This window comes from Salmo trutta, chromosome 13 (genome assembly GCF_901001165.1).
Source record: "Salmo trutta chromosome 13, fSalTru1.1, whole genome shotgun sequence".
NCBI lineage: Eukaryota > Metazoa > Chordata > Actinopteri > Salmoniformes > Salmonidae > Salmo > Salmo trutta.
In genome coordinates, this window is record NC_042969.1 from 11,077,748 (window position 1) to 11,092,818 (window position 15,071).

General features: G+C 42.8%; 1 protein-coding gene across 1 annotated transcript; it reads left to right on the forward strand.

Annotated features, from left to right (window-relative positions):
• Positions 1-133: 133 nt before the first annotated feature.
• On the forward strand, positions 134-14,623 carry LOC115205178 (DNA-directed RNA polymerase II subunit RPB2). The gene is made up of 24 exons (XM_029770884.1): positions 134-279; positions 733-805; positions 915-1,065; positions 1,172-1,284; positions 1,387-1,606; positions 5,158-5,316; positions 5,415-5,579; positions 5,667-5,863; positions 8,635-8,754; positions 8,916-9,102; positions 9,226-9,369; positions 9,556-9,695; positions 9,838-9,949; positions 10,096-10,449; positions 10,642-10,810; positions 10,919-11,015; positions 11,098-11,192; positions 11,363-11,613; positions 12,331-12,420; positions 12,758-12,865; positions 13,144-13,257; positions 13,364-13,524; positions 13,765-13,960; positions 14,262-14,623. The coding sequence occupies exons 1-24, from the start codon at positions 261-263 to the stop codon at positions 14,349-14,351; spliced, it is 3,525 nt and encodes a 1,174-aa protein (XP_029626744.1). The 5' UTR covers positions 134-260; the 3' UTR covers positions 14,352-14,623.
• Positions 14,624-15,071: the final 448 nt, after the last annotated feature.

A 15,071-nucleotide genomic window follows, 5' to 3' on the forward strand; every position in this document is an offset into this window, starting at 1 on the left:
ATATTTTTTGTTAGAAAAACATTGATTATAATAGTTAATATTAGATCAGAGTAGTAAACATATTTAGTTAAGACTAATTTCTTGCACATTAAAATAATAACGTTGGTATAGGAAGTGACGTTTAGGCTTGACCATAGATATTTTTTGTGTTCGTTTAGCGAAGTGTGTAACGTTAGACAGCGTTGAATCAGACACTGTTGATTATTTAAAAGTCGGTTTCTGCTTATTTATGCGAACACGAGAGGGAATCAGCAGTAACCATGTATGACCAAGATGAAGGTTTGTTGGTATTTCAGCCATTTGAGTCGAATGCGTTATTTTTTACATAATGTAGTTAGCTAGCTTGCTGCTAGCTAGCATACAGGCTAATATGCGCATCACTAAGAATAGATAGCTACAGTAGCTAGCAAGCATACTAGCGCTATGTAGCTTGCGCGGTTAACGAATTGCCTAGTTAATTAGTTGGCTGGTTTCACCAGAATCAAACATCTAGCTATAATCACACTTTCAACTAGGCCTACTTATATGAAAATCACATCATGCCATGTTGAAAAAACTAAGTTGGCAAGTCTTTGAGGTGTGCTGATTTAAAATACCTTTGTGTCTATCAGTTGTTGTGCTGTTGAAAACTCCATGAACTAGTTAGGGCCTTGGCTAATGTTATGTCACTGCGTCTATATTCACTTCTTTGATGTCTTTTCTGTGATCTATTATCCAATTCTGTGATCTCAGATATCCAATACGATGAGGATGAGGATGAAATCACCCCCGATTTATGGCAGGAAGCTTGCTGGATTGTTATCAGGTAAAATTATGCTCTTACCTATCTCTCCTATTTTTTTTGTATCATGTAGCATACACTATGCAGTTTGCTTATTTTCAAATAACACTATCCTCTCTGATGCGCCTTATAGTTCCTATTTTGATGAGAAGGGCCTGGTGCGACAGCAGCTGGACTCCTTTGATGAGTTCATCCAGATGTCTGTGCAGAGGATCGTGGAGGATGCCCCGCCCATTGACCTGCAGGCTGAGGCCCAGCACACCTCTGGAGAGGTGGAGGATCCGGTGAGTGATAGACAGGCACTTTCAGATATTCTGCTCCATGTATTGCCTCTGGCTACGAGGGCACTTACTAATGCCCTGTTAACGCTCCCTTTTTGTTGCTCTACAGCCACGCTACTTGCTGAAGTTTGAGCAGATCTACCTTTCAAAACCCACTCACTGGGAAAGAGATGGAGCCCCGTCGCCTATGATGCCCAACGAGGCCAGACTCAGGAACCTTACGTAAGTTTGCTCATTTGGGGCCATACTTTTATCACGATAAATCTCCCTTGCACATCATTTGCAACCTTCAGTGCTGACTAGGGCCACATCTGTATTATACAGGTACTCTGCTCCACTGTACGTGGACATCACCAAGACCATCATCAAGGAGGGCGAGGACCAGCTGCAGACACAGCACCAGAAGACCTTCATTGGCAAGATCCCGATCATGCTGCGCTCCACCTACTGCCTGCTCAGCGGCCTGACAGACCGTGATCTGTGTGAGCTCAACGAGTGCCCACTGGACCCCGGGGGCTACTTCATCATCAATGGGTCAGAGAAGGTAAAAGGAGAGAGAAAGTAGAGGGTGGACTTCAGGGCAGATTCCTGGTCTTGATTCTATGTTTCAATCAGGGTTGGGGAGTAACATATTATGAAGAAACTGTAATCCGTTATGTTACCAGAAAAAATATTGTAATCAGATGACAGATACTAAAAAAAAAAAAAAAAGATTGTTTTTAGTCATTCTGAAAAGATGTTTGTGTAAAAAATCTAGGACACCTTCCTGTTTTATCAGTGATATTCAAATCAGCATTGAAAAAAGGTGCAAGTTTAGGTTTGTTCCGCCTGAGTGAGTCTGGCCACAAGTCAAAGACCACTATGATGACACACTAATGCATTTGAAGGATCGCAGGAAAAAAGAATGAATAGGCTTTTGTAAGCTACTGTGCCTTCAGAAAGTATTCACGCTAGAGGTCGACTGATTAATCGTAATGGCCGATTTAATTAGGGCCGATTTCAAGTTTTCATAACAATCGGAAATCGGTATTTTTGGATGCCGATTTTTATTTTATTTATATATATATAATTTGTATTTATTTTTTTATAAATTTTTTTATTTTTATATATATATATATATATATTTTTAGACCTTTATTTAACTAGGCAAGTCAGTTAAGAACACATTCTTATTTTCAATGACGGCCTAGGAACGGTGGGTTAACTGCCTTGTTCAGGGGCAGAACGACAGATTTTTACCTTGTCAGCTCGGGGATTCAATCTTGCAAACTTACGGTTAACTAGTCCAACGCTCCAACCACCTGCTTTACATTGCACTTCACGAGGAGCCTGCCTGTTACACGAATGCAGTAAGAAGCCAAGGTAAATTGCTAGCTAGCATTAAAGTTATCTTATAAAAAACAGTCAATCAATCATAATCACTAGTTAACTACACATGGTTGATGATATTACTAGTTTATCTAGCCTGTCCTGCGTTGCATATAATCGCTTAGGTACACGTTGCTCCAACCATAAACATCAATGCCTTTCTTAAAATCAATACACAAGTATATATTTTTATACCTGCATATTTAGTTAATATTGCCTGCTAACATGAATTTCTTTTAACTAGGGAAAATGTGTCACTTCTCTTGCAAACAGAGTCAGGGTATATGCAGCAGTTTGGGCCGCCTGGCTCGTTGCGAACTGTGAAGACTATTTCTTCCTAACAAAGACAGCCGACTTCGCCAAACGGGGGATGATTAAACAAAAGCGCATTTGCGAAAAAAGCACAATCGTTGCACGACTGTACCTAACCATAAACATCAATGCCTTTCTTAAAATCAATACACAGAAGTATATATTTTTAAACCTGCATATTTAGCTAAAAGAAATCCAGGTTAGCAGGCAACATTAACAAGTGAAATTGTGTCAGTTCTCTTGCGTTCATTGCACGCAGAGTCAGGGTATATGCAACAGTTTGGGCCGCCTGGCTCGTTGCGAACTAATTTGCCAGAATTTTACGTAATTATGACATAACATAACATTGAAGGTTGTGCAATGTAACAGGAATATTTAGACTTAGGGATGCCACCCGTTAGATAAAATACGGAATGGTTCCGTATTTCACTGACAGGAAAAACGTTTTGTTTTCGAGATGATAGTTTCCGGATTCGACCATATTAATGACCTAAGGCTCGTGTTTCTGTGTGTTATTATGTTATAATTAAGTTTATGATTTGATAGACCAGTCTGACTGAGCGATGGTAGGCAGCAGCAGGCTCGTAAGCGTTCATTCAAACAGCACTTTCGTGCGTTTGCCAGCAGCCCTTCGCAATGCATTGCGCTGTTTATGACTTCAAGCCTGTCAACTCCCAAGATTAGGCTGGTGTAACCGATGTGAAATGGCTAGCTAGTTAGCGGGGTGCGCGCTAATAGCGTTTCAAACGTCACTCGCTCTGAGACTTGGAGTAGTTGTTCCCCTTGCTCTGCATGGGTAACGCTGCTTCGAGGGTGGCTGTTGTCGATGTGTTCCTGGTTCGAGCCCAGGTAGGAGCGAGGAGAGGGACGGAAGCTATACTGTTACACTGGCAATACTAAAGTGCCTATAAGAACATCCAATAGTCAAAGGTATATGAAATACAAATCGTATAGAGAGAAATAGTCCTATAATTCCTATAATAACTACAACCTAAAACTTCTTACCTGGGAATATTGAAGACTCATGTTAAAAGGAACCACCAGCTTTCATATGTTCTGAGCAAGGAACTTAAACGTTAGCTTTTTTTACATGGCACATATTGTACTTTTACTTTCTTCTCCAACACTTTGTTTTTGCATTATTTAAACCAAATTGAACATGTTTCATTATTTATTTGAGGCAAAATTGATTTTATTGATGTATTATATTAAGTTAAAATAACTGTTCATTCAGTATTGTTGTAATTGTCATTATTGCAAATAAATAAATAAAAAAATTGGCCGATTAATCGGCATCAGCCTTTTTTTGGGGTCCTCCAATAATCGGTATGGGTATCGGCGTTGAAAAATCAAATCGGTCGACCTCTAATTCACGCCCCTTGACTTTTTCCACATTTTGTTGTGTTACAGCCTGAATTTAAAATTGATTCAATTGAGATTTTGTGTCACTGGCCTACACACAATACCCCATAATGTCAATGTGGAATTATGCTTTTAGAAATGTTTACAAATTAATTAAAAATCACAAGCTGAAATTAGTCAATAAGTATTCAACCCCTTTGTTATGGCAAGCCTAAATAAGTTCAGGACAAAACGTGTGTTTAAGTTGCATGGACTCTGTGTGCAATAGTAGTGTTTAACATGATTTACTTCATCTCTGTACCACACACATAAATTATCTGTAAGTCGAGCAGGGAATTTCATACACGGATTCAACCACAAAGACCAGGGAGGTTTTCCAATGCCTCACTAAGATGGGCACCTATTGGTAGATTAAAATAAAAAATAAAAAGCAGACATTCAATTTCCCTTTGAGCATGGTGCCATTATTTATTATGCTTTGGATCAATACACCCAGTCACTACAAAGATACAGGCGTCCTTCCTAACTCAGTCACCGGAGAGGAAGGAAACCACTCAGGGATTTCAGCATCAGGCCAATGGTGACTTTAAAACAGTTACATAGTGTAATGGTTGTAATAGGAGAACTGAGGTTGGATCAACAACATTATAGTTACTCTACATAATGTAAAGATATAGCCTAATCGTATTATTATATGTAGTAGAAAGCAATGGGTTAGAAGAAGCCTACATAACCAACCCATAAAGTAAAATGCAACATCTATTTATGGCCAGCTATGTGAACTCTAACACTGATTTATCCTGCAATTGGGAATATTCATTTTTGTCTTCTAATGCCTCTTAAGGGAAAAGTAATCTGAAAGTAATCAGATTGTTACTGAGTTTAGGTAATCCAAAAGTTATGTTACTGATTACAATTTTGGACAGGTAACCAGTAAACTGTAACAGATTACATTAAGAAAGGAACCTAACCAACCCTGGTTTAAATGAGTGAGCAGTAACACAAGCTTTTGCAATTGAGCTATTGATAGCAATTGCCTTGTTTGGTTTGCAGGTCTTGATCGCCCAGGAGAAGATGGCCACGAACACAGTGTACGTCTTCGCCAAGAAGGACTCAAAGTATGCGTACACAGGGGAGTGCCGCTCCTGCCTGGAAAACTCCTCGCGCCCCACCAGCTCCATCTGGGTCAGCATGATGGCCAGGGGAGGACAGGTGAGAAACAATATACCTTGTCCTAAATTTACTGGCAAATTTTCTACCATCCCAGATATTGACATGTCAACATTTTGTTTTGTTTCTTTTTCTCCCAGGGGGTGAAGAAAAGTGCCATTGGTCAGAGGATCGTGTCCACTCTGCCCTACATCAGACAGGAGGTGCCCATCATCATAGTGTTCCGAGCCCTGGGCTTTGTGTCCGACAGAGACATCCTGGAGCACATCATCTACGACTTTGACGACCCTGAGATGATGGAGATGGTAAATCTCTGTCTAGGACGTTCTAGATACAGGAAACACTACACACACACACACACACTTCTTATCTGACGTGCTGTGCTCCACCAGGTCAAGCCATCCCTGGACGAGGCCTTTGTGATCCAGGAGCAGAACGTGGCGCTGAACTTCATCGGCTCTCGTGGTGCCAAGCCCGGTGTCACCAAGGAGAGGAGGATCAAGTACGCCAAGGAGGTGCTGCAGAAGGAGGTGCTCCCCCACGTCGGAGTCAGTGACTTCTGTGAGACCAAGAAGGCCTATTTCTTAGGGTGAGTATTTATTATTTTATATTAATGTAATGACCATGGAGCAGCAGTTCCCAATCTTTTCCATTCTGGGGATCAGCAAATCACTTCAATAAGCTCTTGAGGACAAAATATCTTAGGGAAAAATATCTTACTGGGGGGAGGGGTGGTCCAAAATATAGGGGAAGGTTGTTCAAGCTTTTTTTTCTCCTGGTTAACTTTTGCTCTTTTACAGGTTTTACTATATAATGTCTTCCATTCTAGCCAAATTTCCTCATCTGCTTGCATGCACCCCTATATCAAGGTGTTTTGGTACTTCCTTTATGGACTACGCTTTTCCATGTGCTAACTTTTACTGTTCCACAGGTCAATATAGTCTAACGGTCTACCCTGCCCTCTATCCACCATTTATAGTGACATTAGTGGTAGAGGTCGACCGATTAATCGGAATGGCCGATTACAAATTTTCATAACAATCGGAAATCGGTATTTTTGGACACCGATTTGGCCTAATTTGGGCGCACACACCTACTCAACATTTTTTGTGACGAAACCATCAGTAGAGTTGAAAATGCCATGGAAACCCATTTAACTTGTATTTTTTTATTCAGTACATGGGGAGTTTAATCTCAAAGTAATTTTTATGTGCACTGCGTATTTAGGCACATACATTTATCTGCAACAAGTCAATTTGATAGAAACGCAACTGATGGGAAAATGTACAAGGGTTTTCCCTCCAGAGCGCTCAAGACCTCAGACTGGGGTGAAGGTTCACCTTCCATCAGGACAACAACCCTATGCACACAGCCAACAAGACAATGCAAGAGTGGCTTCGGGACAAGTCTCTGAATGTCCTTGAGTGGCCCAGCCAGAGCCTGGCCTTGAAACAGATCTAACATCTCTGGAGAGACTTGAAAATAGCTGTGCAGCGATGTTCCCCATCCAACCTGACAGAGGTTGAGAGGATCTGTGGAGAAGAATGGGATATGGATGTGTTTTCTGTTTGTTGAGATTGACATAGTTCATTTATTGTGGTGTTGAAAATGCAAACCATGATATTGAAGTGCCTGAAGTCTGTATGTCTTGTTTATTGGTTGTCTGGTGCAGAAACCTGTTGGTGGAAAAATGTTTGTATATATTTTATATAATTATAAATATGGCGTAAAAATTTTGAAAATCTGATTCCACCCTAGCTGATCGTTTTCAAATCAAATTTTATTTGTCACATACACATGGTTAGCAGATGTGAATGCAAGTGTAGCGAAATGCTTGTGCTTCTAGTTCCGACCATGCAGTAATATCAAACAAGTAATCTAACCTAACAATTTCACAACAACTACCTTATATACACACACACAAGTGTAAAGGAATGAATAAGAATATGTACATAAAAATATATGAATGACTGATGGCCGAACGGCATAGGCAAGATGCAGTAGATGGTATAGAGTACAGTATATGAGATGAGTAATGTAGGGTATGTAAACATTATATAAAGTGGCATTGTTTAAAGTGGCTAGTGATACATTTATTACATCAATTTTGTCATTATTAAAGTGGCTATAGATGAGTCAGTATGTTGGCAGCAGCCACTCAATTTTAGTGAAGGCTGTTTAACAGTCTGATGGCCTTGAGATAGAAGCTGTTTTTCAGTCTCTCGGTCCCAGCTTTGATGCACCTGTACTGACCTCGCCTTCTGGATGATAGCGGGGTGAACAGGCAGTGGCTCGTGTGGTTGTTGTCCTTGATGATCTTTTTGGCCTTCCTGTGACATCGGGTGGTATAGGTGTCCTAGAGGGCAGGTAGTTTGCCCCCGGTGATGCGTTGTGCAGACCTCACTACCCTCTGGAGAGCCTTATGGTTGTGGGTGGAGCAGTTGCCATACCAGGCGGTGATACAGCCCGACAGGATGCTCTCGATTGTGCATCTGTAAAAGTTTGTGAGTGTTTTTGGTGACAAGCCGAATTTCTTCAGCCTCCTGAGGTTGAAGAGGCGCTGCTGCGCCTTCTTCACCACGCTGTCTCTGTGGGTGGACCATTTTCAGTTTTTCCGTGATGTGTACGCCGAGGAACTTTAAAACTTTCCACCTTCTCCACTACTGTCCCGTCGATGTGGATAGGGGGCTGCTCCCTCTGCAACCGGCTCTGATGGTGAAGTAATGAAACAGGCAGGGAGAGTGAGATCATCTGTGGTGGTCGGCTAATCTTCTGGCAGCAGCCCTGCGTGGCATCGAACTGTGCCACAAAAGCATGCTGAAGTGGCGAAGTCCATATCCACGTTTCTAAACGCAGTTATTGTTATTTGTGGTCTTAAACATTATTTTGAGTTAATTATATGCGGGGGGGATGGTGTTACATTTATTTGACAGTACAAGGGGAGGGTCACCTGAAAATATTTTAAAAGTTGGCGACACCTTGAGTTGGAACCACCCCCTCCCTCCACCTCCCTTCGTTGCGGTCACATTTAGAGTCAGTTTTATCAGTGAATGTAATATATTCAATGCCTATTATTACAGATGGATGTCTGTTAAACAGTTTGCATTGTGAAAAGCAATGTAAAATTGTATATAACATAATTTAACACTGCCATATTATACTTTTTAATTGATTGCAAACTTTGCTGACCGCAGGTTGAAACCGCTGCCATAGAGATCGTGTAACTCACCAGGTCTCTGTTGGACTTTCTTTATGTAATTCTATGGTTATGACGGCGTTAAGTTTCTTCATGCAATGGTCTTTATGCAATATGTTGTTGTTGGACGTATTGATGTAACTCAGTTGTGTGTCTGTTTGCAGGTACATGGTCCACAGACTCCTATTAGCGGCCCTGGGCAGAAGAGAGCTGGACGACAGGGATCACTATGGCAACAAGAGACTAGACTTGGCTGGGCCGCTGTTGGCTTTCCTGTTCCGTGGGTAAGTCCTAAAGAAACACATCTATAAAATGTCTAGAAAGCTTTCATTCAGATGTAGTGCAACTTTTTGTAAACCGCACTCCTATCCAAACTGAGCATTTGGTGAATATGAATGGAAGCTTTTTTTTGTGTTTTTTTTTTCATTTGTTTGGACCCATTTAGAATGTTCAAGAACCTGCTGAAAGAGATCCGCATCTACGCCCAAAAGTTTATTGACCGAGGGAAAGACTTCAACCTGGAGTTGGCCATCAAGACACGAATCATCTCCGACGGCCTGAAGTACTCTCTGGCCACGGGGAACTGGGGTGACGTCAAGAAGGCCCATCAGGCCAGAGCTGGAGTGTCCCAGGTAACACAGGGCAGGACACATCTGGTACACATCCCTATATAGTTACAGTTTGCCGCTATGCTGCTATAAGATGATTTTGTTTATCGTCATTTAAAAACGACAACATTCCTCGTCTGTTTTTAGGTGTTGAACCGCTTGACCTTCGCCTCCACCCTCTCTCACCTTCGTCGTGTGAACTCTCCCATTGGTAGGGACGGCAAGCTAGCCAAGCCCAGACAGCTTCACAACACGCTGTGGGGCATGGTGTGCCCTGCCGAGACCCCTGAGGTACGCCCAATACCACTCCAAATCACACATATACCACCCCCTTGATAAGGAACATGTTGTTGTATGATGCCAAATTGTAATGTTACCCACAAGGAGCTAAGCTATCACTTACAATTGACATTGAAAGTGTTGTCCCTGCTTATTTTGTCCCCCATTTGTATGTCCCCTCCCTGTCTTATTTCCCAGGGTCATGCTGTAGGCCTAGTGAAGAACCTGGCCCTCATGGCCTACATCTCCGTGGGCTCCCAGCCCTCTCCCATCCTGGAGTTCTTGGAGGAGTGGAGCATGGAGAACCTGGAGGAGATCTCACCGGCAGCCATCGCGGAGTGAGTCCAGCAGATGGCAGCACACTACTCTTTTATTAATCCAGAAAATATCAAAAACATTCTGTCATGTCTCTGAAAAGTTTGTCAACCCGTTTTTATCTGCATTTTAACTGATGTTTTCCATTAATTATACTCTTAACAGTGCCACAAAGATCTTTGTGAATGGCTGCTGGGTGGGCATACACAAGGACCCAGAGCAGCTGATGAACACACTGAGGAAACTGAGGAGACAGATGGACATCATTGTGTCTGAGGTAAGAGAGAATTTTCCCCGATTTTCAGGAATTTCTGCTTTTCTGACATTGACATTATTTTATTATTAAATGAACCTACACATAAAAACCCAATATCCCCTTTATCAGATTTTCTATGTTCTCATACGCTATTTCCCGTTTTCTAGGTGTCCATGATCAGAGACATCCGAGAGAGGGAGATCCGCATCTACACGGACGCCGGGAGGATCTGTCGTCCTCTGCTGATCGTAGAGAAACAGAAGCTGCTGCTGAAGAGGAGACACATCGACCAGCTGAAGGAGAGGGAGTACAACAACTACAGTTGGCAGGACCTGGTGGCCAGCGGCGTGGTGGAGTACATCGACACCCTGGAGGAGGAGACTGTAATGCTGGCCATGACCCCTGATGACCTCCAGGAGAAGGGCGTGGCCTACTGTTCTACATACAGCCACTGTGAGATCCACCCCTCCATGATCCTGGGAGTCTGTGCTTCCATTATCCCCTTCCCCGATCACAACCAGGTACGGCCCCAAAAAAATATGATGCTCCTAAAATAGGTTTTCTTATTGGGCTGATTGAATAGATAGAATGGCAAGAGACTGTTAATATCTATGCTAAGACGTGGCTATGAAACATCCTAAATTAAGATTTTTATCCATCCATTTGAACTGTAAATCAATGAAGACATTTCCCACCCACCTTTTCCCGTGTAGTCTCCCAGAAACACGTACCAGTCTGCTATGGGTAAACAAGCCATGGGTGTGTACATCACCAACTTCCACGTGCGGATGGACACCCTGGCCCACGTGCTCTACTACCCCCAAAAACCCTTAGTCACCACCCGCTCTATGGAGTACCTGCGTTTCAGAGAGCTCCCTGCAGGTGAGAATTGACAGCCAATTACACTCTTTAACTCGGACCTAAAAATGTCTGCTGTTTTTTTTTTTTTTGTTCTGGCTGGTTGAAATCCTCCATTTGTGCCTGGTTTAGGTATCAACTCGATTGTGGCTATTGCGGCTTACACTGGCTACAACCAGGAGGACTCTGTCATCATGAACCGCTCTGCGGTGGACCGGGGATTCTTCAGGTTTGTGCTGTGATTTCAAGACCTGCAATTTGATGTGAAAATGACTTTAGACGAAATGTGTAAATAAGTGTTTTTATTTCAGGTCTGTGTTCTACCGCTCCTACAAAGAACAGGAGTCAAAGAAAGGCTTCGATCAGGAGGAAATCTTTGAAAAACCCACACGTGAAACCTGTTCGGGTGAGTCCTAGGCATCTTGGCATCTTAAAAATGTGAAGGAGTCAGCCATAAAACCAGAGCCTACTATTTCCATCACCTCATACGTTTTCCATCAGCAACTTCTGTTAAATTGGCATTCATACAAAGAGAATTTCTCATTGAACAACCCAATGGTCCTCCCCTTCCCTCAGGCATGAGGCACGCCATTTACGACAAGCTGGACGACGATGGCTTGATAGCTCCCGGCGTGCGTGTCTCTGGCGAGGACGTCATCATCGGCAAGACGGTGACCCTGCCGGAGACCGACGACGAGCTGGACAGCACCAACCGGCGCTACACCAAGAGGGACTGCAGCACCTTCCTCCGCACCAGCGAGACGGGCATCGTGGACCAAGTCATGGTCACCCTCAACCAGGAGGGCTACAAGTTCTGCAAGATTAGGGTGTGTCCTGAGTCCTCTAGATTTCCCCAGTAGTGACATTTTGACAATGCGAGTAGTAGGCTGTAAAAATGTAAAAACGAACATGGTAACAAATTACTCCTGTTGACAGCTCTACTTCTCATTTGTCAAGTTTAGGGTAGGCAGGAATTACATCCACAGTAGGGGCAGGCTTGAATTAACCATGACTTGAGTTTTACAAGCATCGTGTGTGTGTGTGTGTGTGTGTGTGTGTGTGTGTGTAACCTTTATTTAACCAGGCAAGTCAGTTAAGAACACATTCTTATTTTCAATGACGGCCTAGGAACGGTGGGTTAACTGCCTTGTTCAGGGGCAGAACGACAGATTTTTACCTTGTCAGCTTGGGGATTCCATCCAGCAATTATTACTGGCCCAACGTTCTACCCACTAGGCTACCTGCCCCCCCCCCCCCCCCCCCCCCCCATTGCTTCCATAGACGCAACAAGACCAAGAAGCCAAATCAGAGTTGTTGACAAATTGACTAAATGCAACATGGACTCCACTGACAGAATATTGCACCCTCTAACCTTACTGCACAGCTAGAAACACCAAGCATTTTTCTACACCTGCAATAACAGCTGCTGTATGTGACAAATAAAGTTAGATTTGAAGGTTATGAGACCTCATTACACTTGACACTCATCTGCCTACTTGTGGCATGATTTAACTCAGCTCCATTTCTTTTTTTGTTCTTTCCAGGTTCGCTCCGTTCGTATCCCCCAGATCGGTGACAAGTTTGCCAGTCGACACGGGCAGAAGGGTACCTGTGGTATTCAGTACAGACAGGAGGTGAAGTATTAGACATGTTCCTCATGCCTCGTCTACCAGACTACTCTTCACTAGACTACACAGTATGTCATTGAGCCAGGCCGTCTGGTCAAATGTCTAGAGACATATTGTGTTTTAGACTGAACATAAATACAAACAAAGGTCTCTTCACAGGAAACGCTAAACAACGTCCCAGAAGGAGTATGTACTATAAAACTGATTTTTAAATAGAACATGGAAGAATGTGCCACGTTCCTGTAAGAGGATATCCCTTAGAAGAACTGGTTCCGAAAATTGGAACCCACATGCAGAAGTCTTTGTAAGTAAACTATGTCCATTGTTCCGACGCTTTCCGCAGGACATGCCCTTCACTTGCGAGGGAATTACTCCAGACATCATCATCAACCCCCACGCCATCCCCTCTCGTATGACAGTCGGCCATTTGATTGAGTGCCTGCAGGGAAAGGTACTGTCGCCCGTCTAATGACTCCTCCACCCACTTCAACTTTTACTCCTTTTTACGAGACCTCTCAATGTGATTGCAAACTGATATTAAATAAATCGATAGGATTGTCTGTCGTCTAGATTAGATCTTTTACAAATGACAACGGTCAGCGAGAATCTGTTAAATAAAAATGAAGCAGAGCATATTTTTTTTTTAGACGTCACGTAAATCAAGTGTTGCGGATGGCAGTTTTCTTTGTAGCAACGTTTTCACCTTCCCGCCCTCCTTTCACCTTGTAGGTTTCAGCCAACAAAGGGGAGATTGGTGACGCCACGCCTTTCAACGATGCGGTCAACGTGCAGAAGGTCTCCAACCTGCTGTCTGAATACGGCTATCACCTGAGGGGCAACGAGGTCAGGACATCAGCCCCCTTTTACCATTCACACCAACTTTCTATAGTAGCTATTTCACACTAGTCTGTCGAGAGTACAATTGACTGGCTTCATCTTTCCCTTCTAGGTGTTGTACAACGGTTTCACCGGCCGTAAGATTACCTCTCAGATCTTCCTCGGGCCCACATACTACCAACGCCTGAAGCACATGGTGGACGACAAGATCCACTCTCGGGCCCGAGGCCCAGTCCAGATCCTCAACAGACAGCCCATGGAGGGCAGATCACGGTAAGAACACTAATAATGATTTAACGTATGACTTTTTCCCTTTATGGCACTATGGGAGTGCACTGGGTATGCATTTCTGAGCTCGTATTCATAAAGCGACTTTTTAAGTATGAGCTTATCGATGATCAGTTCTGTCTTTTTAGATGTTAATAAAAGTACTAGATCCTAGATCAGATGCTTTGTTAATACAGGTCCTGATTTGGCCCGCTTTACTAACCATGCTGTCATCTGTCCACCCAGTGACGGAGGTCTTCGTTTTGGGGAGATGGAGCGCGATTGTCAGATAGCCCACGGCGCGGCTCAGTTCCTGCGTGAGAGGCTGTTCGAGGCGTCCGACCCCTACCAGGTCCACGTCTGCAACCTCTGTGGCCTCATGGCCATCGCCAACACCCGCACGCACACCTACGAGTGCAGGGGCTGTCGCAACAAAACACAGGTACGTGTCAACACCCCCACCACTGTTATCCCTGTTTTTATTTTATTTGTTTATTTTATTTCACCTTTTATATAACATGGTTTATGCTTAGGTCGGCCTATTCATTTGTTGTTTATACCTTTTATTACTGTAACTATGTCAATTCTGATTCTAACTACATTACAGTATAGTGAAATGTGTCCTATAGATTAGTGTTCAAAAAGGACTAGCCTATAGAGAATCTTGACTCTGGGCCTCTATAGCCCTAGTTTTGTTTCTGAAGATTTATTGATTAAGATAATGTACAATGTAACCGTTTCAGATCTCCCTGGTCAGAATGCCGTACGCCTGCAAGCTGCTCTTCCAGGAGCTCATGTCTATGAGTATCGCCCCTCGTATGATGACCAGTTAGGAGCACTACGAACCCCTTTTCGAGTCGACAGGAATTCAATTATGTGTGGAAGGAATGTCGAGGACGTCACTTATCTCTACAGTGGGAGAGCTGGAGAATCAGGAGACTGATGTAAAACTAAATGCAACAGTCAACTTGTTTTGATGCTAATGGTCAGGCTTGTGTTTTTGTCTGCAAAAGTATTTTTGTTGTGATATCACAGTTTTGGAAAAGAAGGAATATCATCTGTTATTTTTGTAAAACTAGAATAAATGTTTATTAATGTGCTGTCACACTGTATTTCTTCATTCAGTGTTTTGTAGCTAGCTTGCTCTGGATGTGAAAAACTGAGGTGTTATATTTCTGTCACACTTTAAAATGTTCTGTGCAGAAGTCTTGATCATGTAATATCAAAATAACCACAAAAGTCAATTTTTGTATTTATTAGTGATATACAGCACCTGTCACACAGTAATAACATCTAGTGTTAGTAAACCATACACCAATGTGAATACAGCAAATTCATACATACAGCTTAAGTCTGGAAAAACTAGAAACATTTGGTAAAAGCAATGTCCGCTGGCCTCTTCATTGGAGTTGCAGACTTTTAGCACCGAAAGTGGATCTCTACATTCTATCATAAATCCTCCTTTTTCTATGCCATTTCATACTTGTCGGTTACTCAATATGCCCTACAGTACATCCCCAGACATCTGCCACTGTTTGGATTGGTAACTTAAC